Source organism: Nothoprocta perdicaria, unplaced genomic scaffold (assembly GCF_003342845.1).
Source record: "Nothoprocta perdicaria isolate Ctin4 unplaced genomic scaffold, notPer1 scaffold_211, whole genome shotgun sequence".
Taxonomy (NCBI): domain Eukaryota; kingdom Metazoa; phylum Chordata; class Aves; order Tinamiformes; family Tinamidae; genus Nothoprocta; species Nothoprocta perdicaria.
Window position 1 is genome coordinate 849,995 of NW_020455328.1, and position 27,796 is coordinate 877,790.

The 27,796-nt window shown below is 42.9% G+C and overlaps 1 protein-coding gene across 6 annotated transcripts in view; it reads right to left on the reverse strand.

Annotated features, from left to right (window-relative positions):
- Positions 1 to 27,796, reverse strand: part of OSBPL8 (oxysterol binding protein like 8) — a 68,725-nt gene that overhangs the window by 16,179 nt on the left and 24,750 nt on the right. Inside the window, exons 3-8 of one of the 6 annotated variants that reach the window (XM_026038523.1) lie at positions 23,812 to 23,845; positions 20,390 to 20,524; positions 9,206 to 9,276; positions 4,830 to 4,910; positions 3,901 to 4,002; positions 2,368 to 2,571 (exon numbers count right to left, since the gene is read on the reverse strand). In XM_026038523.1, the coding sequence (XP_025894308.1) occupies positions 2,368 to 2,571; positions 3,901 to 4,002; positions 4,830 to 4,910; positions 9,206 to 9,276; positions 20,390 to 20,524; positions 23,812 to 23,845 (627 nt within the window). Of the gene's footprint in view, positions 1 to 2,367; positions 2,572 to 3,900; positions 4,003 to 4,829; positions 4,911 to 9,205; positions 9,277 to 20,389; positions 20,528 to 23,811; positions 23,849 to 27,796 lie in introns of all 6 variants that reach the window. The other 5 variants (XM_026038522.1, XM_026038521.1, XM_026038520.1 and 2 more) reach the window with 5 other exon arrangements.

The window sequence follows — 27,796 nt, forward strand, 5'->3', positions numbered from 1 at the left end:
AGTTATGAATTCAAGATCGATTATCTGTATATTAATATTCTTTGACAGAGACACTAGGAAGTTTCCATGGGTTAGGTGACTTATTTGAACTGTTTCTGTCCTTGAAAAAATGCCTGTGCCAGTGCTCAAATGCAAGGCAATGGCCAAGTTTAAAATTCTAGTTCCATAGATTCAAAAAAACCAAAACAAACAAAAAAACAAACAAACAAAAAAAAACCCCACTTTTAAATTTACTTCCAGGCAGAATATTCACGCCARCAGAACGCAAGTGTCATGAACATTCATAGAAAGTAACAAAAATAGAGAAGCAGTCACACTTTTAACTAAATCTGTTAGTGAAAAATTATTTTCAGTAATTTTCCTGGGTAGCAACCTCAGAAAATTAGAGCGGCATCAGGACTGGGAATGAGAAGGAGAACGAACGAGCTCAAGTGCACAGGGCCCCGGGGGGCTTGAGGAACATCAAAGACCACAGCAAGAAGCTGAAGGGAGCATGTTAAGTGACTGGCCTCAAACTACTGCAGAAGAGAATTCAAAATCTGCCAAAAGTGGGAAGTTCAAGCAAGAAAATCTCCTGCAGTACTTACACCTGTGTAAATATTTTCTTGCAATGTCATCTTCCTAGGCTGCTGGCAAACAAGGTTCACTTTAGCTTTGATTCAGGCTCTCCTGGTAAAGCTACTCTGTGAATCAGTTAATTGCTRTTATGCTTATGCACGTTTGCCTCGCAGTAATAAATCTGTAACTAGGAAGTTAGAGTTGACTAGGAAAACAAGGCAGAAAGTTTCAAACTTCAAGGCCTTTCATCTAATTAAAACCAGTAATTCTCAACTGCAAATAGCCATACCAAAATGAACAAATGCCACTCCAGCTCTTAGCACATTTAGAATGGACAATTACCAGCTTGTTCAGGTTCAATATTTGACCTACCTTAAAAAAGTAAAAATCTGGTGGGCCATGTCCTCTAAATTCTAAATATCTAGTTAAAAAAACAAACAAATCCATTTCTCATTGCCAAGCAATAAAGAAATAAAAGACTGATTTGTCATCTTCTGCAGACAGGCCACCACTTTGCAATGGAGGTACATGAGCACAAATCATTAAGTCACATTAACACCACACCCTGTAGCTTTGTAAAAGAGCATGAAGTTTGTGTTCTGCAAATGCGACATCACCACTAATCAGTGAAAAATCCTCCTGAGGAATATAAAAATAAAATTATTCTAAAATACAACTACAAAAGATCTGCTGTACAAACCACAAGTTTATATAACACTGTTAGTGATGACACTTCAAGAGATGACCTCAAACAAGCATCAGGAATTTCACTTGCTGCCTGGCTTTCTGGTGTGAGGGCAGATGCAAAAGCAGTATAGCACATTGTACAGCTATCACAGTGCCACATCTGTGCCAACTAAAGGTTCAAAAGATGTGACTTAATATAGATGATAATTGCAAGATAAAGATTCTAATATGTACATTAACTTCAGCCAAAACAAGTTGTCATTTCAGGAGATAAATATGTTCCCTTGTGCTATGCTTCCATACCACCTCCCCATAAGTATGTAGAAAGCAAGGATTCTATTAGCTTGTTTCTTTGAGTATAAAAGAAAAGYAAATTTTGAAATAAAGATGAAAAATTGAGATAACTCTTTACTATGCAGAACACTATGTTCTTCAGCAATTATGGGCTAATAACTAACAATATTATGTCAKGCATGATCAAGCAAACACCAAAAGGGAAGGAAAACATTTATCTTTCTAAAATTTCAGCCGTAATTTTTCAGGCATAAATTTTTAGTCATAAATTTTCATAAATTTCTAAATTTTCAGCCATAAATTTCTAAATTTTCAGGAACATAAACAGGTAACAAGTTATAATATATATTATTATTGTACAAGGAAGCCACCTGAATGTTTTATTCCACCCTTAGTAACAGAACTGGAAAACCCAACATGCTTGTAATCCATCTCAGCTCTGTCATTCTGGCAAATTACTTCCTTCTTTAAATGTCCCTCTATTAGTAATAGTTGGAAAATCATATTGGAGTGATGTAAAATACAACATTATTATACTCTTTTCTTCCTCTATACTCTTCTATCCTCTTTTCCTCCCCTTACACTGCTGTCAGGGACTGAACTAGTTTGCTTGATCTCCCCACACACCACACCAAGTATTTAAGCATAWAAAGCTGTGTAAAAAGCATAAATCAAGTAACTTCTGCAGTGAAAAAGACTAAATGTTGACGTTTAACATCCAGAATAGATAAACCAATTAAGCTCTAACAAAACTTTTCATTTAGGAGGTTTTCACTCATAGTTGGTAGCACGAATAACACACGCAGTTCTTAGTGGACGACCACTTACCTTCACAGCCCATATGGACTGCTCCAAAGGATGGAAGAGTTTGAAGCAAAAGCCRTCTTTTTTAGAAGGCCTCTCAATGAGCTCACAAGCGTTCAGGAGCACTGTTCCTACCCACTGGCCATTTTTGGGAGTTTTGTAAATAAGCAAGACTCCTGGTTTTAGTACACACCACAGCTTGGTCCAGCTTTTCAAGGTACCACGAATCTAGAAGATAAATAAAGTTAAATATGAGTGAGGCCAGTACCAAAACCAATCCCTTTAACACAGTGTAATTAAAATAGAATTTATTTAGTAGCTTTACTCCAAGAAAAGTTTATCCAGGGCCCAAAGTTTTATGAAACACTTATTCAGCTGCATCAAAAGAACAGTAAAAGTATACAGTTAATGCCCATTCTTTCCACTCATTCCTGATGACAACTTATTCTACAAATGGATTTTTTTATATATATATATATATATATATTCATTTATATGTCTACATACATATGTCTACATATATCATTAGATCTGACTCTATTTGATTCCATGTCAAACCTCCATGAATTTTCCTATTTTGGAAATACTTTCTCATAAGCATGGAATTAATATATAGAGAGATACATCTATAAATGCATAAATATCTTTCAAATCAGAGCTCCTCTGAAAATCGATCAGAAGTCTGTGGAGAAAAACAAAATAGCAGGAAAAAAAGCAACTCTCATACATATGTGTATTTCTTGGATAAAATCTCTTATAAATAGCCATTAACTTCATGAAAGGAGAACCTTTCATGCACCTAAATTTGCCTATCTGATTAGGCTGCTCGCATCAGCTCTGGCAGCTCTGGTATTCTTGAGCACATGCAGGACTGAACACAAAACAGACATGTGAGCAGTATCCTAGCCTATTTACCCACCTATTTATCTATTTATGCAGTTTTTGCATAAAGCTGGAGAAACTTTTCTCAGATAAACTATCACTTGGATCTAATAAAATGAGTAACAGACTTTCCTGCACAATTTGCAAGAAATGTTCACAAATTCAAGGAATTAACGCAAAGGCTACAGTAATTCTGATGACACTGACTGCTCTCTGCAGGAAATGAATTTCTCACATTTTATGCAAGTGTTAGAGAACAGTTAGATCTTAAGAAAGACAAATAACCAGAAAGAGATGCATAAAGAAGCCTGTACTCAAATATCTAACATACTTGAATGACTTTCTTTGCTAGTAACAGAGCTTACATTCAAAGTGTGAAACAAAAAGACAAAATCAGAGTCTGAAAGCCAACTCTTTTGAAGCTAATTGCGATGCATAGAAGATGCCTGTGACCCTGGTGACTGGGAGCTAGGTTTACTCTATTATTTAACCTATACTAGGTTTACTCTATTATTCCCTTGGGATTTAAGCAGAGACTCTGGGATGCAATAATAGCTCCTGTGCTTGTAGAAAAACATTACTCAGCAGCTAAGAGATTGAGCCTTTTCTATTCTGGTGAGAAAGCAGCAGGCAGCTGCTGGGTCTTCAGCTCAGGTTTCACACTTCAGTTCTGACCTTCAGCCAGTCAGCCATAACAATAACTGACGGGTCTGTGATAGTGCTAAGTAATTCTTTCGTGGCTCTCTTCTTCTCTTCTCTGTAATTTTTCTTTTGAACCTGTAATTAATAATAAAAATATTTGTAATGCCATAGACACAAATGAGTAATCATAGCAGAAAAAGTCATCRATAAATACAAGTCAAGTAAAAAACTTTCTAAGTTCAATTTGCAATACTGATACAGAAAATTATCTTTAAAACACAATGTAAAAAACTTTTGAATGATCTGTTGCAAGATCAGCTACTTTGGATTCTTATGCAGTTTGTTTTTAAGACTGAGAATCATGAAAAATACTGTTAAAATGAGACAAAAAGATTCCCTTCTGGGTTTAAGCACAAAAACAAATTCAGAGCCAGATTCAGATTTACAGGTACATTATCCGGTCAGTCATCTTCATTCATCCACTACTTTCCCTTGCTAGCAGAAATTTACAACCATCTGATCTCCTCTCTTTTAGTGGGAAAGAAAAGTTAAATTTCTCATTTAAATTTCTCCTGCCATGTTATCTGCCAGACACTGGAATTGGTCTTTTTAGAACACAGGGATAGAGTCTATAGGAAAACTGCATGTACTGCAAGTTGCAACCTTGATAATTCCTTCYACCATCCATCACATGGAGCAGATTATATCCTGAGATCCTTCCTAACCTAAATTATCCTTTAATCTTCCGTCACCTTAAAGACTATATTACAGAAGCCCATACTCAAGTAACAAGATAGTAAGACTGGAAAACTGAGGAGAATCAACACCACTGCTTCTCACARTACTTAGATATTCTCTAGAGGTCTTCTCATGACTTGGCATTTGTTTTCTCACTGGAGAACAGGGTAAAACTAGGAGGAGATGCTCACAGCCCCTGAGGAGATGCTTTGCTATTGATTCACCTTGAGAGATTCCTTTTTCGTAAGCTTGCTTGAAGACAAGGAGATGTCCTTCTCCGAGCCATTGAAAAGTTTGGATTCGGACTGCAATTCACAAAAGGCACAATAAGTAAGAGACAGTCATAGGTACAAGCATAATGTTGCTCCAGGCACTTTCAAAACAGTGTTTGAAAAGCAAAGAGAGGTTTGCAAATGTCTGTTCCCACTCACTTGCCTTCTGTTCCTCCACATAAAAAGTAACGTGAGCTGTTTACTGTCTATTTTTGGAGTCCTGCTTCTTAAAGATTGTAAGGGCAGAAAGAGTCCGATTTCTCCACAAGCTGACCTACATACAGTAAATATTTAGCACATGTACTCTGTTGCTCATGTGTTAAATTCCTGACTAGCTGGGCATTCTTCTAGCAGGCAGAGGGCTTCAGGGTTTTAGGAAAATCCTGSTATTTAGACGCGGGGGAGCCCACACATCCGCCATGCCTTCATTCCCAACCCAGTCGTAATGCCTGTGAAACGTGGCGATTTCTGCAGACTGACAGCTAGAGAGGCACTTACCCCATGACCCATGAAGGAAAATAGTGTCTTCAGCCTAGAATTTAGCTGTTGTCTAAATTACCAGAGCACAGCTGACCACTAAAGCTACTCGTTCTTCCCAGCCCCACGATCTGATTATTTTTCAAGTCACCTTAGGCAAGCTCACAGTGCCACTAGACGAGGGAACAAGACACTCGAGGTTGTTTATAAAACCCAAGTCCTTATTCATAACAGGACAATATGCTGCCTCAGCACCACATGATTTCTTCCACCCTCTCCCCATGTCTTATAAGGTTCAAAGTTTATTCCTTTGCATCTCTTGCCCACTAGTTGAAAAGGAATTGCAGCCAAGTAAGGATTCACCCTGGGATACAGAGGAGAGGAAAGAGAAAAGAATAAGTGACGGCAGAGTTATTACTTGTCATTCCTATTGCAGCTCAGGGAATGCTGAGCAGGGACCCACTATGTATATGATAAAATACAAGGAGTTATATCTCTCTGTGCACTGAAATGTAAATTTGATTCCCTCAAAATTCCTTCCTACACAAAAAAAAAAAAAAAGAAGAAAATCAACATAATTATCTAAGCTTTGTGAATTCAAGGAGGCTGAAAACTGCTTCTTATTCTGTTCAACATTTCCAAAGGGTAATTTCAAATCTCAGACTACAWCACAAAGTTTTATTACTGAATTTCTATTCTTAACTACTTTAAAGAGAYAGTCAAAACCAAAAGTATTGAGAAGACTAATGATTTAATGCATTATTAAAAATAGTGCCTTAAACATAATTTCTTTCCTAGTACATGAATCACTCAAACCAGAGAGATAAAAATTAAAGAATTATAAACAGAACAAAACAATTTAACCTTGGTCCTGCTTCACTGCCTCAGAATTAACACTTTACAAGAGTCTGCTTAGATAAGGTTATGAATTTGTTGTATTGCCAAAAAGTCTAAGTAGTCTAACAATGTTCTATTTGTTAAGTGCCAAACTAAGCGAGTTTTATTCCAAGGCAAAGCACTGCTATTTTGTGCCAACACAAAATTATTTTCCTTATTTGCATCCACTGTCACACGTCAGGCACATTGCCAGAAAAGGCACCAAAAGGATGTGAGCAATTCATGGCAAGAAGTAATCTGCTATCTCAAAATCATTTCAGCCTGCTTCCACATACACCTTGAGAGAAGGCAGGAATCCTTATCACTGCTTATTAAAGATATGCTCTTAATGCCCGAGATACAGCTGTGAGAGAGACATACAACTTTACATTTAGTCATGTAATGCCTCTGTCTACAAGTTAAAGATCTACTGTACTTTAAATGTAGGAACAGAGGTGGCAAAAATGCTTAGCAGTCCCTCATAAGCAGAAATCAGCCAGTTGTTATGCAAGGTATAACTTAAGTAAAACATTTGTAACTAGCCTAGTTGCTCACTAACAGAAAGCCAATACAATCCATAAATATTTAAGCCCCCAAACGGCGAGTACGCCAGGTTTCAATAACTCATTTTCTCAGGATCAGTCCTCAAGCCCACTGGCATGGCMCTATGTTCACCTGTACAGCAGACTCTGGGACAGATGGGACACAGCTATTTTTAAGCTAATAACTCAGTGCTGCCTCCACACATTATGTTTGCATCCCTGCAGCTTGTTAAGGGGAGAACATTTCAGGAGAACCAAGTGCACTGGCCAGCGAGGTGCGTTGGGTACCTTCAGAGCAGCCTCCGTACTCTCTCCTCAGCCCTGGTTAGGAGGAAGGGCTGTCACTTAATCCCCACAGCGAGGACGGCCGACAGCCATCGCCTGCCAGCTCCGTCGGTGCTGGGCTGTGAGGGAGCCACRGGACTTGCAAAGCCCCGCAGGGTTATTGCAGAAAAGAAAGCCCTGCATTAGGGCGAGTAGAAACGCCCGTCGCCTCTCAGATAAGAGAGAACTGCAAGTAATCAGAGTAACAAAAAAGTATGCAGAGACCTAAGATCAGAGAAGAATCGAGGAAGATAAGCATGGTGAAGATAAAAACACGTTGGGCAGTAAAAGGTGAATAATTAATAGAGCTTGAAGAAAAGGACACAAGTTAAAGAGCTGTGACTTGACGTGCAAATCAGGAATGATTTAGAGGTTTCTGGGCCAAACTAATTATCTTGGTCAGAAGCGAGCTGAATGGAGAACCCTTCCTGGAGTCCCTGCCCAGCCGGCCTCCAGGAGGACACAAAGTCCCAATCAGACCCGGGCACCAGCTCCGGGTCGGGCTCCTCAGCTACAACAGCACAGAAACTACCTAGTATGGAACAATTCCAATGACCTCGTTGACTGTTACTAAAAATCTTTAGGTCACTCYGGCTGGTTTTGGCATCTATTAAACATTTGTCTTAAGTGGCAGGACCRGCAACTCCTGTTTAAGCCTCTGCCATGTGAAATCTTTTTTTGAGGATTTGTGTTGAGACCCTGAGTGCCTCCCCTCTGCCTCCGAGGGGCTTCTTGGCCTGCATGGTGCAGCCATGTGGGGCTGGACGAGGCTGCCAGGGAGGAGCTCCAGGAGGCAGCACACTGGCTGCTCTTCCCGCCTCGCATGCTTCCTGCTCCGGGACTGCCCAGCCTGGCGCCCCTTCCGCTCGGGAGGCTGCACCTTGGTGATCGGCTTTTAGTGGCTGTCATCGTGTTCTTCCCTTGGAAAAGCCAAAAAGCCAGTGGATGCACCAGCAGAAAATGCAAACACACACACAGCCTGAAGCACCTTTAAACGCTACCTTGTAGTGATGCTTAAGGAAGAAAAGCAGACAACAAATTCTCAGTTCAGTGATCAAACTATACAGGACTTCCCCCTTTGCAAAACACAGCGTCTCTCTCTCTTTTCTCTTACAGACACTAAAGACACCTTTTTTGGTCGAATATCTGATAAAAATGCTTTTACAGAACTCCAACTTCTAAATAAATRCACTACATAAAAATCTGACAGGTCAGACACTTTTTGCTGACCAGAACTCTCAGACTCTGGAAGAAGACCTGGAATCACAAGAGTACAACAAGAGTAAAGGTCTTTTTGGTCGCTCCATGGTAGTCCACAATTTCTTTCTTTTTAAAGTTTAACCATCCCAAGCTGTTAGTGCTATTTCTGGTGACTGCAGTGCCCATTCCTCAGCTTCCATACACATGGTCTCACTCTTCACTGCATCTAAATAAACTTTTTAAAAAATTTATCATGCATCTATGCCACAGTGATTAWGAATTGGCCTGGTTCCTGCCTTTTCCATTTCTATAAGACTGCCAGAATATAAACATGCAGCAACTRTATCTAGTCTGTTGTAGTACTGAGCACACTTTCCTATGTGAACTCATTGCTGCACAGAAATGGACCTTTGCACAGGGCTTCTGGGGTACAACAGCCCTTTCAATGAACAGAACAAAAGAACACATGCAAGTATGCTTTAGATTGCAACTTTGCAAGCGATAAAGCTAAAGCTTCTCCAGTTACAGTTTCTTTAGCATTCCTATAAGGAGATCTGTTACAGCTTAATGAGCAGCATCCTCACCTACACCTTAAAGGACTGTAAATCTGCTCTGTATAAAAAGTTGGTCTAAACTCACTGTATGTTTGGCTAGGAAAAACTGGGCACCATGATGACTGCAAGGAGAATCCACGTTTCCTTTTCACTAACCTGAACTGTATGTTTCCATGTGATGCCCTCCTGAGAATTGTATTAATAAGCTTGCTTTAATCTTTATCTATTGCTAAATCTGAAGAGAAATCKTCAAGATTATCTAGAATGAAAGCTAAATACATTTGTATTTAATGAAAAAGGTACTCAACACTTYTTATGCAGACATTTTAAGCCACTTTAGGGCTGCATTACTTACCTTGCTTTTTGATATAGAATGTGCTGCATCCTCTTTGCTTTGTGACACATCATCCTTCCCTTTGTCAAAACCTGCAAAAAAAGACACAATTGTTATGATTTGAACACATTACATTTTCCTTGAGTTAGCCTGTGAAATAAGCACAGCAACCTGTGTTTAACCAACAAGAGCAAGCAAGTCAGATTTCTTAAATRACGTTTCATATCATTTAAGCATACAGCTTACCATCAGGGTTCCACCAACATTTTTTAAATTAAAACTCACTGAAAAATCAATTTTCAAGCAACACATTCATTAGTCCGTCACATCAGCTGAAAACTTACCAGTTACCACAACATAGGTAAATGTAACACCCACTCTGGGCCAGAATATCCCTCATATTTGGAGGGTGCTGTGACTGATTTGATAACCTGATCGGTGCTGACTGTGGTCTGTAAAATGACCCTTTCTCCCCCACACCCAAACAKGCACTTAGACATGTGCTGGGTAGTACTGAACAAAGCCCTTTCTATTTCTGCAAATAGAAATAATCTGCTAAATTCTAAGTGCGTGAAAGCACACCTGCAACACAGATTAAGACCGCCAGCTAGTTTCTTGCTAGAAATTTTTTTCAGCCTCGAATTCACATTTTCAGTTTGACTTTGCATAGGTGTGTATATAAGGCTTTATATTACAGCAATCAAATTCCCAGTGTAAATTCCACATTTTATCAGAACTCAAAAAGCAACGTGAAGCAACAGCTGCACCCAGCCTATGTGTGAGAGGAGGCCAAACTGCTGATGTTGTTGTTAAGCAGCAACTATAGGCCACGGAAACGCACATTACGCTCTCGGTGTGTATTAAGGAAAGAGCCAACTATGTTGCAATCATCATCCTGGCAGGGCATTTTGCCTGGCCAGGTCTGTTCCAGCTTATAGAGGCCCYGGGGCCGAAGAGCGCAGTTACCACAGCACCAAATACCAGGCACGTGGTTTTCTACAGCACCCATGATCAGGTGCTGAAACAACAAACAAACAAAGCTGCTTCAAGCCTTCAAGGCCAGGATTGCCTTAGGTCGCCAAAACTCAGTGCCAGTTTTAGGGAATCAAGCATTCCCTATAACCATAGCAATGGRATCTTCTCCTGGTGGGAAAGCTCAGGCTCCGAGTAAGCACAGGGCTATTCCAGAGCCCAGCTGCTGAGCTCGCTGCTCCCTTCCCCACCAGGGCAGGACTTGGTCTCTGTGGAGATGGAGGGAGCTGCTGCAGGAAACGGTCCTGTCTCTCAGCAGCAGCACTTGGAGACTGAGGTCAGCAGGGAGGTTTGTTGTGACAGGACACAAAAAGCGAAATACGGGCCCAAAATGAGGGCAACAKCCAGTGTGCCTTGGAAATACTTGGTTAAGGAACAGCTGAAATCAGAATGATTGTGTTCACAGGATCTACAGGATAAATACTSTTTTCACCCTCCCTGCCGTCAGCAGTGAACTGCAAATTCTCTATGGACTCCTGACCAGCACAACAGCAGGGCCCATGAAAATACACCTGGCAGTGCTGTGYGCTATGGCTCTTCTTGTGTTTTTGTGAGTCCCAAAGACACTGGCAGTTGCACTTTGCAGTAAGAAATGCATGCACAAAAAGCAGCTGGGGCCCCTGTCYGGAGCACAGACACGGTCAGGCGATGGGAAGCTAGACACAGCACCAAATGGWGTTTCTCAAGATTCCTAAGGCTTGATGACTCTCAGTGTTTTCAGCTCAAKGTTTTCATTTTCTTTCCATTTCCAATCCGATATTTCAACTGAGAACTACTTAAAAGGGTAATCTTGCCTCACAGTTCARTGCAAAACTTCAAGGGCTGAAGGTGAAATCCTTTGCTATGACGTCTCTTTCACCAGGCTTGGATTTGTGRATGTTACCTAAACTTATGAGATGAATTTTCAGTCTTACTAGAGCAAGGAGAGATATCAAGCAAATGCAGTTTAACGCCCCCCCCCCCCCATTACAAAACCAAAACCTAAACCCCACAAGCTTCACCGGCAAAGCCACCAAAAGCGGCTGCGGTGCCAGGACCGCGTGCGCAGCAAAGCCTTCTCCCTCCTTGTCTTCACCTGCAAGGGCCACTCTAGCGCGGCCAGGACACTTCAGGTGACTAACAAATCTGCTCTCAWATTGCCATTTTCTGTCAAATCAGAGCGCCAGCTGAAGGCCACTCCAAAACCCAGTCCAAAASCCAGTGGAGTTTATTCCATGTCCAGAGTGCAGTGGAAACCTCCCCTCGCCACGTTCCTGCTGGGAGCACTCAGCATATCGCTCTAAAGCTCTGAAACATGAATTTTAAATGGAGACTTGTGATCATCTTTCAGACAAACAGGCAAGTTTGATAGTGCTGCACACGTAGGGTGTCACGGAAACAAAACCGAACGCTGCTGCTTCTGGGATGGGKCTGGAGCCTCCTGCCAATACTGAAAAACATCAGCGCTGCAAAACGCTGCCTTCAGGAAAAAGATGAATATATGCACATACAGCAGTGACATCTTCAGTCTGTGTACAGCTGCATTTTAAATCAAAACTAAGATTTTAAACCAAAACTTAGGCTTTAAGTTCAGACATTTCAATTGGGAATTGAAAGGATATTGGGAATATCCTTCCCTTCAATTGGGAACGATAACTTGGTTAYTGTTCTTAGGTTGCATCTGCAATTTGTCCCCTCAATTAATCTTGAGAGAAGGGGAAAAAAAACCTCTCTAGCCAGGCAACATCAAACATTTCAAAGCCTGATTTTGTAGCTCTCAGCAAATATCATCTGTACTCGGGACATCTGAGTGAGAAAAATGCATCAAAAAAACCCATATTGCTTCTTAGTTCCAACAAACCCGTTTTATCTAAAAGATAAGAAAGAAAGAAAGAAAGAAAGCAACAAACTGGGAACAAGTATCAAGAAATCTATGCATGTATAGATCACAAATAGCAAGCCAAGCCACAACATTACTGACTTGGAGATGAAAGGCAAGGAACACACTGATTCGGTCAGTCATGTGAATAGATAGTTTTGAAGACCAGATAATTGGGCTAAAAAATGTATCCTGCAACAATGGCTACTGGCTATATACTTAGTAGGAGATAGAAATATCAGAGTGGTGAAATAACCATGGCAGAACACAAAATAAAAATAAAAAGCCGTTTAAGATCTGAACACAGGAGAGAATAGCRCTTTCAGATAACTGATTTTCAAAAGCCTGTTGACAACCAGCATTAACAATACAATCCAGCCACTTCAGAGTCATCCTTCATTTTTGAAAGGGAARTCGACAGAAAAGCTTATTTGAGATGGGCAAAAGCAGCTCCTTGCTTAACACAAACTGAGAGGCCAAGCCTACCAATGCATTCATATYGCCTGAATGATTCAGACAAATGAAAAATTTCAGGAGATAGATTTTCTAGTTATCCGGTTTTACTTCATTTTTTCATTATTTCTATTCCATTTGTTTATTTCAAATAAATCATTCATTGTTAWCTCACAAACCTGTAGTGTCCAAACCCCTGTAGGAAAAAACCAAGTGGGAAACTCTAATTTTGTTTCAGTAAACACTAGACCACATGCATGTATTTTAAAGGTAGGAGCATTTGGTGGCACTGCCAGCTGCACRCATCCAAGTTTCCTTTGAACCCCTTCTTTCTTGAGCCGCTTTGCTGCGGCGCTGCCTTGCATTCCTTGCAGGAGGCTAATCCGGCTCCTGAAGCCGAGCGGAGYGAAGGGCTGTAGGCCAAAGCGCCGGTTTTGGTGCCAGGGCGGGCAGCAGGCGCCGGGCGCAGCGGCTCCCAGCGCCGCAGCCGCTGCCGCGCGCAGGGCTCGGGAGCTCGGGAGCTCCGGCTGCGCACGCCACGCAACGAGGGCTGAAACCGTGCTTCTTTCCTCGGCCAGCTGGTCGCACGGAGTGATGCTGCAGGCGAGCACAGCGCAAGCTGCACACGCAGAGTAATTCTGCTGAGAACGCACAAATTTCATGATGTTCCTTTTCTCAAAGCGGTGACCTTGAAATGCATTTTAAAGGACCCGAGTTTTCCGAAGTAAACCGCTGAAATTCAAGTTCATGTATCAGCAGTGCATATTATGCAGAATGACATTCCAAAATTCACTTCACAGCCCCAGTACTGATTTTCAGGAGATGATAAACCTCATCTCCTGAAGCAGAAGGGGATTCAAGCCCTTCCCCATCGTTAAATTTCCCGAAGCGCAGAGTTGTGCCAGGGCTCTGCAAGGTTGGGCTATCGGCTGAAATTCCCTCTATTCTGTCGCTTCATGCCCAGGCACGGATGAGGCGCTCACTGATGCTTAGGCACTCAGGGTTACATTCAAAACTTACCGTTACCTTTGAACAATAAACTTTAGTATTCAAATCTTCCTATGTTAAAGCAGGATCTCTGGTGAATGCGGGGGACAGGGTGTTTATAAATCGCATCCTAGATTTTCAGCCATAAAAGCCCAAAACAGAACTAAAACAGACTACCCAGTCAGCACCAAATATACAAATCCCTTTTAAATGGATATTTGCTATGGCATAAGCTAAGTTACTCCCTTGCCTATCAACAACAACGCCTGGCACTGCAAACAGCTAATACCTAAATGCAAGCAAGCAACATTCGTTCTGAATTCCTGCGAACTGCTCCTACCATCTCTGCAGAGATGGGAGCATCTCAGGAGATGATATTCATTCAAATTGAAGAGTTTGAGGCGAAAATTACGCGGTACCTCCTGTACATTAAGAAAAGCAAGGCAAAACAAACCTGGTAAGGCAGGAGAAWGTTCGTTATACCCTCCAAAGGAAGCGTTCCGGACAAGTTTTCGGCCATCGGGCCTCGGGGAAAACACAGCTGAAATGGCAGCACAGGAGGAAAACCTGCGGCGCAGCGGCCCCCCGTCCTTCATGAGGGCAGGCGGCTGTGCGCGGATTAGGGCCGCTCGGGAAGCAGGTTAGCGCGAGCCGGCGGGAACAGGAGCGCTGCAGTAGCAGCCTTTTCCCTCACATTGTGATGAGTAAGATACGAGAAGGGGGGGAAAAGAGAGCAGAGCAGCAAGGAAGGGCACCGTGAAGAGCGCAGCGCGGAGGCTGCCGGGCCAGCAGCAAAGGCAGCGGCGGCTCGGCGGGCCCCGGGGCAGAGGCTTCCGTCGCGGCTCCACTCGATCGCCGGGCGCTGCTCCAGGCTCCTTCGCCTCCCGTCACAAGTGCCCGGCTTCTTAGTTAGGATTCCAGGAGGGCACAAGGAAGGACACGGGTGCTATGGTGTCTTCCCTGCTGCAGACCTTGCTTCCTATGAAGGACAGCGTAGGAACCCGAGAGCGAGCAGTGTTCTGCTTTCTGTAGCAGTATTAAACTTCCCTGCTTAGGCGCTTACGTAGTTTGCTTTCATTAACTGATGCCTGTGGCTCTGTATCTTCATTTCTCATTTTTTATTTAAAAGGTAAGGTGATAGCCAAGGTCTTCTCTAAGACTCTACCAAATTAATACAGCAGCCTAACCACTAACAACCAGCCTAGACTCTGTGCAAAATAAGCTCCACTTAGGAAGGTGCTTTTTTGTTTCCTCCTCTTTTTAAAAAAAAAAAAAAATCAATTTAATAGCAGCACAACTTTGATCCATCCTTACATAGTGCTGCTTCCCCGGCACTAGTTGTGGCTGTGTGATTTCAGCTCACCTTGGCCTGAAGAACACTGTGATCAGCTGAAGCCTTCTCTAACCTCTGTGAAAGGTTACAGTTGTGCAGGGTTTGTAAAAAATATTTATAAACAAAACACTGTGGATTTTTTTTTTCCTGATTGTAACTTTTCTCCATGGTGCTATGACTCGTTAAAATGTCTTTTCACTGCTTTTAACAGATTAATTCTAACATATGCCCCCCAAAAGAGGGAGGGAGCAGGAAAAAGGTGAGGTGGCTGAAATACCCAAACATGAGCCATCCACAGAAACCATTACACAGAGTGATCCTGTTTCTTTTGTACAAGAACTGAAACACCATGGAGAAGAAGTGTCGGGGGCTGGCACAGATAGCTGCACGAGCACACGGGCCTTGTATTACCCTCTGTGTACCCGTTACAGTGGGCCACGCTTCTCAGCTAAGGCCAGTCTTGTTTGCACAAAGGACAAGAAATACTAGCTGAGAAAAATAATGGGGAAACCTGCATGGATGGAGACTTTATTAAAATATATATATATATATATAAACTAAGTACCATGCATTTCCTCATTATTACTTCTTGACTATAAAACAGCAAAAACTGCAGTGGTTCAAGTCTCTGCAGAGTGTGCATTTTATTTTCTCTACAAAAAAAAAAAAAAAAAAACAGAAGAAAAGCTCCAGTAAAAAAACTCTCCTGTATATACAAAAATAACTGTATCATTTCCTTACAAACCTGTTTTGTCCAACGAATGGCTCTTATTTACTGTTTCAGAGTCATGTTAATCAGTTGGCCAAGGAACCTCTCCTGACATGGTTATCACAAGGCAGTTTCTCACTTGCACCAGCTCCGCAGGGTCAAAATATCCCAAGGAGAGACTCCAGCAGCTCCCGCGAGCAGYTCTTGTGGGAGCACCACGATGCAGGTCCCTGCTAACAAGCATCTACCAGGGCTTTTACAATATTGTGATGATGATGAACAAATGTTACCTTCTACAATATCATCTTCTATCATGTTATGCTGCTTCTACTGAAAAGTGGCTGCACACGCAGGGGTTTGGGGAAACAGAATAATTTTGATGATTTTCCCTTCATTCCTCCCCATGCTCACTCAGTTCCCTCAACATTGCCCTTATAGCCAAGCTGGAAAAGACAGCAGACAGCAGATTAAAAGTCGGCTGTTCCTTCTCTATTTAGAAGCTAGACTAAAAGCTTCAGCTACAGAATATTAGGAACTCCAACAAGAGTCATGTCGGCCACATTTCCACTCCCTGAGGCTGTCTTCCAAGTTGTTATCCAGGTATTTTGACTAAGTGCCTTTTGCATTAACTCAGCAGCACCACAGGAAAATCAAACTCTCTGGCACATTAGATGCCCCTTTGACAAAAGATATCTCCGTGTCACCAGCACAGAGGAGGGGAAAAGAATTCTGATTGAAACTTAACTTTTTATTTCCTTCCCCCTGCAAGTCCCCTTCATGTTTCACATAAACCTTCAGTGCTACAACAGTTAAGGTCCTGGCTTAGYTGCAAAACTTCATCATTTCACCTGCTCTCCACTAGTGATTTATTGATGCCTGCTCACACCTGTATATGTAACTTCATCTGCTTTGTTACTTCCAAACAGTGTCTGTTGTTGCAGAGAGGACCAGAAGTTCAGCTCCAGAAGCTGCACAGAAGCTGAGGAGGACACGCACCCGGGAGAACCCAGGACCCACGCAATGTGTTTCAGGTGCACGGCATATGCTGCCATAATGGCTTCAGGCACTGACTCATCACACCACGCAAGGGAGGACRAAAGTCTTCTAGTTTCTCTGCTTTATATAAAGCCTAAATTGGTAGGAAGAAGGAGATAAAAGATTTGAAGATTTAGTTTAATTTTCTCAGGGAAAACAAAACCATCCCACATTTTTAGTCATAATTTGTTATATTTCTCTTTAGGGTAGGAAAACATGTTCACGTAATAAATCTTCTAAAGGATAGGCTGCAAGTCCCACATTGGCTATTCAAGCAGGACTGCCTTAGTATAAATACCAGCTGAAAAACAAATCATAATCCAGTGCTTTAGACATTCTTTCAGGCTATTGCTTGGGGCAAAACTTAAATCTCAGTACACAAAACAGTGGCAAACAGAAGACACAAGCAATTCCAATAGCACATGAGCGCTTCTGGTCTTATCTTTAAAATATTTCCTAACCGAAAAATATCCACCAAAACAGCACAGGCTTAACCAGAAAGACCGCTCTGAATTGTACAGGTATTAACTCTGAGTACAGAAATAAATGGAACTCAAATCAAATCACACTTTGAACTATCCAACTGAGGAGTTAAAAATCCCCCAAACTCCTAATATACAAGTTTCTACAAATGATTCTTAGCAGCCAAAGGGACAAAGTTACAGTATCTTCCTCTCCACTCCCTCCAGAGGGAAAGAGGCTTCAATCCTCTGACCACTGCTAAGTCACAACGGACAATTTGTAATGTTCTCTTAAATTAAGAGGAAACTCCTGGAAGTGTTTGGAGCACTGCACTTACCCCCACATTTACAGGCACAATTTTTTAAAGCAGAACTGCTTCAGTTTCCTGCTACGTGTCTCAAACCAAATCACGCACACAAATTCCCACCATCTAGCATGCCAGCTGCACTAGACTTCACATGTAAAGCTTTCACACAAAGAGACAGGTTGCAAGGTTAAATGAGCTGCTCACCACAAACCCGACTGAACAAGGAGCGAGGAAGAGGACCCCTGTGTTAACCTAAGAAGCCCAGCACGGGAGAGGAGCAGCGCATGGGGCCGCATCCCACACACACACCAGTGCCCCGCGGCTACGCACAGGATCCCTCAGCCCCAGGGCACGTGGCGGCTTGGCGGCCACACCTGCTCCCGGCCGCCCTTCCTTCCCAACAGGGAGCCAGGCGCCCGGGTGGCTTTTTCCAGTTCGCCTCCACTCCGCACAGCCAGATCTAGCTCTCATTTCCTTGTAACCTGTCCCGGCAGCCACGGGAGCTTCCCTTACCAGCAAGCAGAGGCGCAAACGCAGCGCGCTCCAGCAGCAGCTCCAAGGGTCTCCCGTTTCTCCCTGTGACCAGCCACAGGCTCCAGCGGCTGCGGCGGCACCCACTCGTGCCAGCATCACCAGTCACCCACTCACACCAGGATAGCGCTGCCTGCTCCAGACACCGACTCTTCACAGGAGCCGCTTCGTTCCTGCTCGTTCTCTTTCGGCCCCAAACCCCATGCTGCGGTTGCTGTGTCTGCCAAGCAAGCTCCTTCAGTCAGGCAAGAGCAGCAGGCTGGCAGCACAACCTAAYGGTGACCAAGCAGCATGTAACGGGGTCAAACTGCCCGGCGGCAAAGGCCAAAGCACCCAAGTTGCAGTCACCCTTKAAATACAATCAGGCAGCTCCTTGCAGACTGCACGATACCTTTCTCYGCACTGCTTCTCTTTTACCCGTGCCTAACGGGCTTTTTCAGAATTTGCTTATGTTGCCCTCTCCAAAGGGTGCACTCAGATGCTAGGAACTGAAACCACCTTCTCTCGGTTCATAGAAAACACCTTTAAAGGCTTTATTTGAACATTTCATACCTTTATGCTAATCCACTCCACTCTGCAGGCATCCCGAACACCCCTTTGGCGGATCTTGCACAGGAGGGACATTTGCAGTTAGTCACACTCAAGTAACCGTCACTTCAAACTGGGCAGCTCCATTTGCTCTGCTCCCCATCTGCAGGCTTGCACAGCATCTTCTTCCTACATAAATTGCTCCCATTTCTGCCAGCTCTGTAATTCCCCTGCACGAGTGAGCACTGCAGAGCAACCACCACAGAGCACCCACACAACTTCGGAGCGTGCCTGAGTCATGAAAGTCAAACCTACGACTGCCAAGGTGCAGTGGGGCTGGACAGCAGCAGTGAAAGGTTGCTGAAGCCCGGCCCATTTTCYGCCTTTTCCCTGCTGAAATCAAGCCAAATTCCTCGTACTGCGCAGCTACAGCCTCGATTCTAGTAGCCCTGCTGGAAGCCAAAGCCAGTAGTGACTGATGCTAAGCAGGGCACAGACACATGAAACCAGCTTCCAAACATTCATAGAAGCCCTGAAATGACTGGAGAAAAAAAAAAAAAAAAAAAAATAGGAGAGAAGACTTGGTATCTGCAAGGCAATAGCATGATCAAGACTATTAATTCTTTTCAAGCCTCTTTTATTGCTCCTCATATGAGTAAAAGTCCTTAAAGAAAGCTGGATTATATCCATAAATTAGGGGGAATGGCAACACTGAAAGGAAGCATTTATTAAAATATTTGAACACACTTGCGCTACATATTTATTAAGGGATACAGTGCAGCATAAAGAGACAATAATAAAAATTCTTCAAATGATGCAGTAGRAGTCACAAACAAGTTACCCACGTAAATTCTACAGAAATTATTTCCACAGTAAGCACAACACAAACCAGAGAAGAAGATGCTGCTGTCCTGGCGAGATAACAGCAGCTTTCAGAAAACATCCCAGAACCAGCTTTAGTAGCACAGAAAATACTACAATAATCTTTTAAACATGCCAAAAAGATTACAAAATTCGACATATGTAACAACAATCTTCAGTTAACAACAATCTTCAGCTCCATCTTTTTTTTTGACCTGTAGTAACTGGGGAAAGAGCAAACTAAGTGGGGGACACCTGAGAGGTTGCCACTATTTGCGGCCCAGGCTGCCCTGGGTACCTGGCAGCGCCTCAGGAAGAGGCACCAGCGCAGTGCGGAGCTCAGCAACCAGAGGGGATGGTTCACATGGTGCCAGGAGCAAAACRGGAGAGAACACTCACAGAGAAGCCCAAAGGTTTCATCCAGAACTGCCCGTGCCATGACAGAAACAACTACCTTGGCCAGTAAGACACTATAGGTAGTTACAAACCCACACAAAAATTCAGGGAAAGCAACTATGTCTTGCCCTATAAATGGCAAAAAAACAACTCTTGGCATGTCAGATTTACTAAAGAGTTTCATTTCTGTTGCTCAAGTTCACTTTGGATCCAAATCAGCTCCTATTAACCCCTTGAGAGTTTGTTTCTGGTAAGCTTAACAAGGCAGAGGAGAGTTCAAAGGCTGGCAAATGGCCGTGCTGAGACTGAAGCTTCCCCTTCCAAGGAGAAGTGTCTTTCAGCAGAAGCGATCCTTAAATGAGCTTCACTTCCAGGCTTAGGAGATGTGGCATAAAAGTTCTGCACAAAGACACAGTTCAAAATTCCCGAGACACTAACGTGATCACCAATTACAGGATTACATGTGCATAAGGTTATTCACCATCACGTGGACTGTTTTCCCACAAGTCACATCATACTTTAATAAGCAGTGCAGCTTGTATTACATATTTTCCACTTCTGATTAGAGCATAAGGATATACATGCAATATTTTAATGTTTTCTTCCTCACACTTCTATTATGAAACACTTTTTTTGAACCAACATTTGCAATAAGTAMTTATGATCAGTACTGAAGTTCCTCAAATCCTCTGTAAAAAGTAACTCCTCCTTACCATGGCTGTGAACTGTTCCTGGGCTGAGAGATGGCTGGAGTTGCTCTTTGGTAGGAGTCAAATAGCCTTCTTTCCCCTGGCGCTGGCTCATCTTTCCTGGGGTTGAAAGGTGTGGCTCATCACTGTTTGTCACCACTGCTGAAAAAGAAAAAAAAAGATGCTCAATTATACTTTTTCCTCTGTATGTATTTCTATGAATAATTCCACTGGTATTTATGAAAGTGATATTTAATTGTTGCCTTGTGGAACTCTTCCTTTTTGAAAAGAAAGATTTCTAATCAGACATTTTCTTGGGAATAGAGGGAGAAAGGAGCCTGCAAGATGGTCCTAAGTCTTGAGGCAGAAGATAGAGACAAGGACTCGTGGAGGTAGGAAAGCTACAGAGTAAGCACTCAGCTGTTGCCTCGCTTCAGGAATGCTGCTTCCCTGCTCCCATGGCACTTCTTGCTTTCACCAGGCACAAGAGCCTGCCAGGTTCTACCCTCCTGCCCCAGAAAACGATGATGTTAAAATGATGATGTTTCTTGTTGACATCTATGGATATACAGGTCCTGCTAATAAAGAGCACGGAGCTGGTGATTAGCAGCTTGCCTGAAAGGGCAAGTTATGGCATTACTGCTCTTGCAGTAATGAGTGTTTGAATGCAACAAAGATATTCACAGAGCTCTTCTCAGTTAAAAATCCCACAGAAGAACTAGTCAAAAAATTTTTCTAGACAAAATCTTTCAAAATACAGATACCTACAGATACCTACTTCTTCATTTTATCACTAGTATTTATAGTACCTGAAGCAGATTTTTTTTTCTAGCACAGCCTGGAACCCACCTGAGGCAGCATGAGGAGTGCTATGATGATGAAAGAGCCACCTATAGCACTTTACCCCATCAGATAAATGATGAGAAGCAGCTCTGCTCGGGACAAACCAGACTATGCAGCATCTCCTTCCAGGCAGCTTGCTGCAAACAGCTCTGGGAAGGCTGCATGAGGAAGACTCCCTGTTCCCACCACATTGCCCTCCCACCCAGCCCTCAGCCCTCCGAAGGCAGGACTATTAATCACCAAGGTCATTAATCATCAGTTTTATTTTCTGGATATTCAACACCTCCCCACGCACACTTCAGATGCCACCCTGTGCCACGTGCCCTAGGTGACCTGACTGAGCAGGGGCTGGACTAGAGGAGCTCCAAGGGCCCTTCCAACCCCAACCATTCTGCGATTCCATGCCTGTTGCAGAAGGCTCACTTACAAGCATACTAATTTGCTAATGTTTCTCCTACCCTTACGCTTCCAAAATTACTATAAGGGGGTTTCAGCATCAGAGATGAGTTCTTGGCACTCACAATTCAGGGTGCAAACAAGCTCTTCTTGCTTGAGTTATACAATGCTATGAATTAAACTTGATGACTGCCAACCACCAGCACCCATAGGGTTACAATATTCAAGGTCACAGTTAAATTTGTTCTCCAATAGTTTAAAATAGACTCCTTTCCTACTAAACATAAGTTTACATGTTCCCTAATATAGAATAATTCGTGACAAGCACTTTGCACTTGGGGGTTTAGGATGAACTCTTCTGGCCTTGCTTGCTTGTGAAGTAAGAGTCACTGTCAATGACTAAACGAGAATCCTATTCAAAAACATTTTAATTCTCATTTGTCCAAAATACCAAATTGAAATTTAGTTTGACTCAGTTGTACACAGGTACTTCCAGTGAAATCTTGCCACACAAAATCAAAGCTGTAGGCATCAAAACCATTACTAGTTTCTGACTAATTTTCAAAGCCCTCAGGCCTGATAACAAGTCAGTTACCAGCTGGTCAATCTGGTAAGATCTTTGTGACTTACTTATCCAAAAGATGATTTTTCAGTCATCATGTCATTGTCCAACATAAAAGACTGATTTGATAGACATACACTCAAAAAACCCCAAGAACTATAACGCTATTGCATTGTGGATTATTCCTTTCATTCAAACCTCTCAAATGGTGCTCTAGGTCAAACCTTTGGCTTAGGCTTTGGAGCATGATCCAAACTGCAGAAGCCCTCAGTTCATCCTTTCCTTTACCTGAATGGGGTTAAAGTTGTATCCTCCAGCTGCTTGAAAATGAGCAGTGGGTTATTTTGGAGAGAGAACATAGAGTACTGTAACCTCAAAGCCTCCACATGAATCTTTGTGGAGCATATTTCAAGATTAGCAGAACTATTAGAGTTGGTAATACATACTTTGTTCAATTCACCCATTTTGACCATCAAATTACTAATTTATAATTTGTCAGTGAGATTCATGCATCAGATGGAACACCAGTTAAGAGTCTTCACAGCCAATTTATTATATCATCAGAGGAAGCTACGGAAAACATCTGAAATGGCAAATTCCCAACCCTTTTATATCCATAATGAGAAAGTCACAGTGAGCATGTGCTGGAAAATAGTACAAGGACATCACAGCTAAGAATAGGTTCATTCTAATTCATCTTTGCAATAGTTTTGAATGTCTATAAATCAGCACTATCCGCTCTACTCAATAAAAACAGGAAAGACAGAAGTTGTTAAATATTATTTGCCTGTTAGCTTTTAAAAGCTCCGTTTCTAGACATCTCTCTCTAGCCTACATAGTACTCTTTAAGGCTTCATCTGTCATCAAAAAATTTGAAAAGTCACTTCCAAACTTGAGGAAAAGGTTTCAGGAACTGCAGATGTCTTGCACCTCCTATCTATGCAAGCAGGAAATGCATCTGGAGATGCCACTAACTGCACCACCACCTCACAGAAGAGGCCAGCAGCAGCATGCAGGTGTATTCACAAAAAAAGTATGAAAAACAGCCAGAATGTGTTTCTCCTCTACAGGGACATATATACCAGACTATAGCACAAGAATCAATAGCACTAAGGGACCTTTGGTTTTATGCTTATAAATACAAACATGTTTTCCCTATTACTGCACCTGGGACCATCTTTATTTGGGTATTACAGCATATGCACCTGTACTGTTCTCATTATGTAAATCTAGTGAAATTATGTGAACCATACAGCACTATAAGCAGGCTAGCTCAAAAGTGAAATTGCTTTGGAATCATTATTTCCTGAGTTTCTTATTTATACTACGCTAATATTTGAATCTTCCAACTCACATTATAGTCTCATTGTGCTTGGCACTCGAAAAACAACAAACAAAAAGAGTCCCTCCTCTCCGACCCTTCTCTCTCCCCTCCAAAAAAAGAAGAAAAAGATGGAAATATTTAGATGCTAATGACTAGTTTGCCAGGTAAAATACCTTTCCAACAATTTCTTTTCATTATACTTCGGTTTTTCAATTAGGGCACAGAAGAAGCCTTCATGCTTAGCCTAGACCTTACCTGGAGAGCTGCATATTAGTATTAGGAACACAAGGCAAACGCGGAGTAGGAAAGGGAGGCACTTACTTGATGGTCCGTGAGAGTCTCTGATCTCCCCGTGCTGCTGTGCACACACACAATTGAAGAGCGAAGAACAGCAAACAGAAACATCCAGGCCAGGAGGAAGCAAGGGCACAAAAGCAGCAGCAGCAGCAGCAGCAGCGCAGGGGAAGAAGGACAATGAAAACAGTGTTAGTTCGTCACGCGAACACGAGCTGCGCCTCCGTCCCGAGGGCAAGGCCTCCGAGCCGAGACTCGGCGCGCCGCGAGGCCGAGCTGAGGCCGCCCAGCCGACACAGGCGCCAGTGGGGATGTCCTTACCAGAAGGCCATCCTCACGCCCGGCCACGAGAAGCCCATCCTCACACACGGTTAGTAAGGAGCAAGCGCCCCGAGCGCCACCCGAGCGGAGCGGGGCTGCTCGCTCGGCCAACAGCACAGGACGCACAGAACGCTGCGGGAAGATTTACCTGGAGCATTTGCAGAAGACTAAAGCTACACAGGAAGAGCAGTGGATGATTTATTTCGGAAGCTGATCCACTTTTAAACAAGTGTTTTGGAAACACAATAATTCTTAAGTGATCTTTCAGGTGCAGGCACCAACGAATGCCAAGGCCAAACATAACTTCTTTTGCTCACAAAGGCCAACTTAGAAGCCCAGATTTAGTTCAATTGCAACCATAAGTAGCAATTAAATTGCTTAGGAAGCAAGACAAGCAAGGTAATTTCCAAATTAAAAAGACTTTTTGCACCCAAGTGTCTCCAAAGAATTGAGTTATATTAAAAATAAAAAATAACCCCCCCATTGAAACGCATCAATTGTGAGCACAATTACAYGGTAATTGTGAGCATAATTACACAGTAATGGTCTGCAATCCCTTTTGACATTTGAGTTGAATCTTTTATGGACCACTAGTGCTCGAAGCCCCAACCAGGGTTCAAGGACTTTCTCAGTGTACGGAGGTAAAGCAGCATCCAGGTGTCCATCACAGCAGCAGATAGGCAGGAGTAAGGAGGAGAAAACAAGCACCTCAGGAGCACAAACATACGCCTCCTCCTTAAAAAGTAAGGAAACCCAACGTGCTGCACCTTCCACACCCTACACAAAAACTGCTGCTCCATTTCTACATAGGAGAGAAACCCTCGCTCTGCTYTAAAGAGCCCCTCATCTTGCACCTCCATTGCCAGGCCTAAACAACACTGAAACTGGAAAAGCCTCAGGAAGCAGCAGTCTGCTGCCCCTGGAACTGCCCAGTCACATCCTGCTCTCAAAACGTGGATTTTTACCCCTCAGCTGCCRGGGGAGGTGCTGGCATTAAACCAACATTGTGATGTGCAAATGCAAAGCACTGTAATTTTATAAAAAAAATCTAGTATTACCATACAAGAGAGCGGAAAGATAAGGGAACTTTCTTTTTTTCTCCAGTATTTTGCACTTTGTTTAAAAGGACTTGAGTAAACAGGAGAAACTGTGATAAATAACAGACATGCAAGCACTTCTGGTAAACAGTCTTCTATCCCTGCCAGAGGCTTAAGGCGGAAGAAGGAGATATTCCTGCAGSAACCCATGAACTTACAGACAGGTTTAGACATCAGGCATTCAAATATTCAGGAGTTTATGATAAAGTTCCTTTGACTACGCAGTGCTAACATATTGTGGAGAAGGAAGCCACATGTACGTGATTTGGACCTGTCTGACCCGATTTGCACCTCTGCTGCATTTGAGATTCAAGAGCATCCTGCCTGAGGCGAGCAAGGAGAGGAACAGTGCAGAGAAGCTACAGTTGGTCTGAGAGCCGAGTGCCAGCGCTCCCTGGTCGGCTTTATTTCCCACAAGATGGAAAGCCAGAGCGAAGCACTGGGAAATGAAATTGTTAGCACATAGAGAGAAAAGTTCCTGCTGCTCAGCCAGCCCGTGCTCACGCGCTGAGCGCGGAGGGAAAAGCCCCAGGAAAGGTCATCTCCGGGGCTGTCCGGTGCGTGATACAGCATGACGCCCCACAGCAGCACGATGCCCCCGTACAGCGCAACGTCCCCCAACCCCGTGACACCTGCCCACAGCGCGATGTCTCCCAACAGCACAATGTCCCCMACAGGCACAAGCGGGCCGGGCTGCYCCCCTCCCCGTGGCCACCTGAGCCGCGGGGTCCCGGCTAAGCAGCCCTGACCGGGCAGYGCCGTCCCCGAGCCCGCACCCACCCCCCAGCACCAGCAGGAATCTGCTTGACTGTCCACGCATGGCGAGAAACATGAAGAGGCTGAAACCAGATTATTGCCACCACAGGGGCCCCTTTACTTCCCAGCATCTTTGCCTACCCTGCACCGTCTGCTATTCATATCACTGCAGATTACAAGTTCAGAACCTTGAGGAAAACTAATGACTAATGTTTTTCCTCCTTTAATGTTTTCTGAGGAAAGAATGCCTTGGGGGCATTACTTTTTATCATCTCCAAAATGAAGAGAAATACGTATTTAGTTTATCAGCACTACAAGCTCTAATAATAATAATAAGAGACTGCACTTACTTTCACATTTATTTCATTCAAGACAGACCTCCCTTGCAGGATGAGAAGTTCAGCATTAAGCAGTTCAGAGCTTCCTAAAGGACTTTTCTCTCCAGCCCATTTCGGACAGGGGAGGCTCCCAGCGCCATGCGGTTTAGCCCTCAGCTCCTGCTGAGGCACATCTAGCTCAAAGGTTGCTTCCAAAACACACCACCGTGCGTGCTCCCCTCCACTGGCTTTTAGAGACGCAGGATTGTGAGGGCTGGCAACAGCAAAATGGACCATGAAGCCACAATTCCGATCACACACCAGAGCCACTCTCTGCTTCAGGAAAATACTATTTTAGACACTAATTTCTCAGAGACAAAACTTCTAATAAATGCCATTAAACCTAAAACTACATCTGCCAACTTTTTCTATAAAATAAAGCCTTTTTTTTTTTCTGTTGGAGACTGGGGAAAAAGGAGAAACATAACATATGTCTCCTTGYTAACATGTCTGCACCTCATGAYTCTGGGATTAATTTAGGAATCCTAACTACAAACAAACTTCCTAAAAGTATTCACTTCACTTCTCCAGGGTACTGCTTGAAGCACTCCAAAATGCAGCAATTAGTTTTATTTTAAGTCAAGTTCTTCCTGTATAAAAGCTTCAGGATGAGAATTTACTACTGACTTAATTTGCCTATTGATAAATTCAAGTATAACGTGCATAGGGAAAGCACAATATAAGATACTGACTTTCACCCGAGTTTGTGCTGGCTCTTCTCAATCTTTCATTTTTCTACGCAGTCCAAGGGGAGGATCAGGGAAAGCAAGAAGAGCTTATGTGCAGTCCCTGACGCGCTACAAATCCATGGAAATTTGCATCCACAGTACTTTAGCCGTGGATAATACTAATTTAATGGACTTCTAACAGCTGTTCTGGAGCAAATAAGAATTATATATACAAGCACACTTCACTCTATGAACAACATAGAAAATTCATTCTCACCATTTGCCCACATAAAATGCACACCTTGAATTACTTGCTCATGTTCTCACACAGGCAACTTTCTGTCTTAAATATTAGAATAACTAACAGCTGCTTTTGGAAAATAACAACAAAAAAAGTTTCACCTTAAATCTCTGACATACACAAGCTATGTATTTATACATTAAAAGATGAAAATTTGGTCGTCAGCCACAGGAAAGTAGGTATAAACCTACATGTGCTATTTGCTTGTGCCTTCACATTGTCAGTGTTTTCAATCATCACTTCTTCCATTCACTCAGTCACTGTGAACCACAACAWCTCTGCAACAGCTCAAGAACATAAATCGCGGTGTACAGAATTACTGCAGAAGAAACACAATTAGGAAAGGAAAAACAGTGCAAAAGAAAAAATGAAAAGCAAAAATTGCTGTATTAAAGGTTCAGGCACTGACATCCAGCAGTTATCCTTAGGTTGAAATATTCAATTCTACCAGCAGCAAATTCAGTGTCTTTCACATTAAAAAAAAAAAAAAAA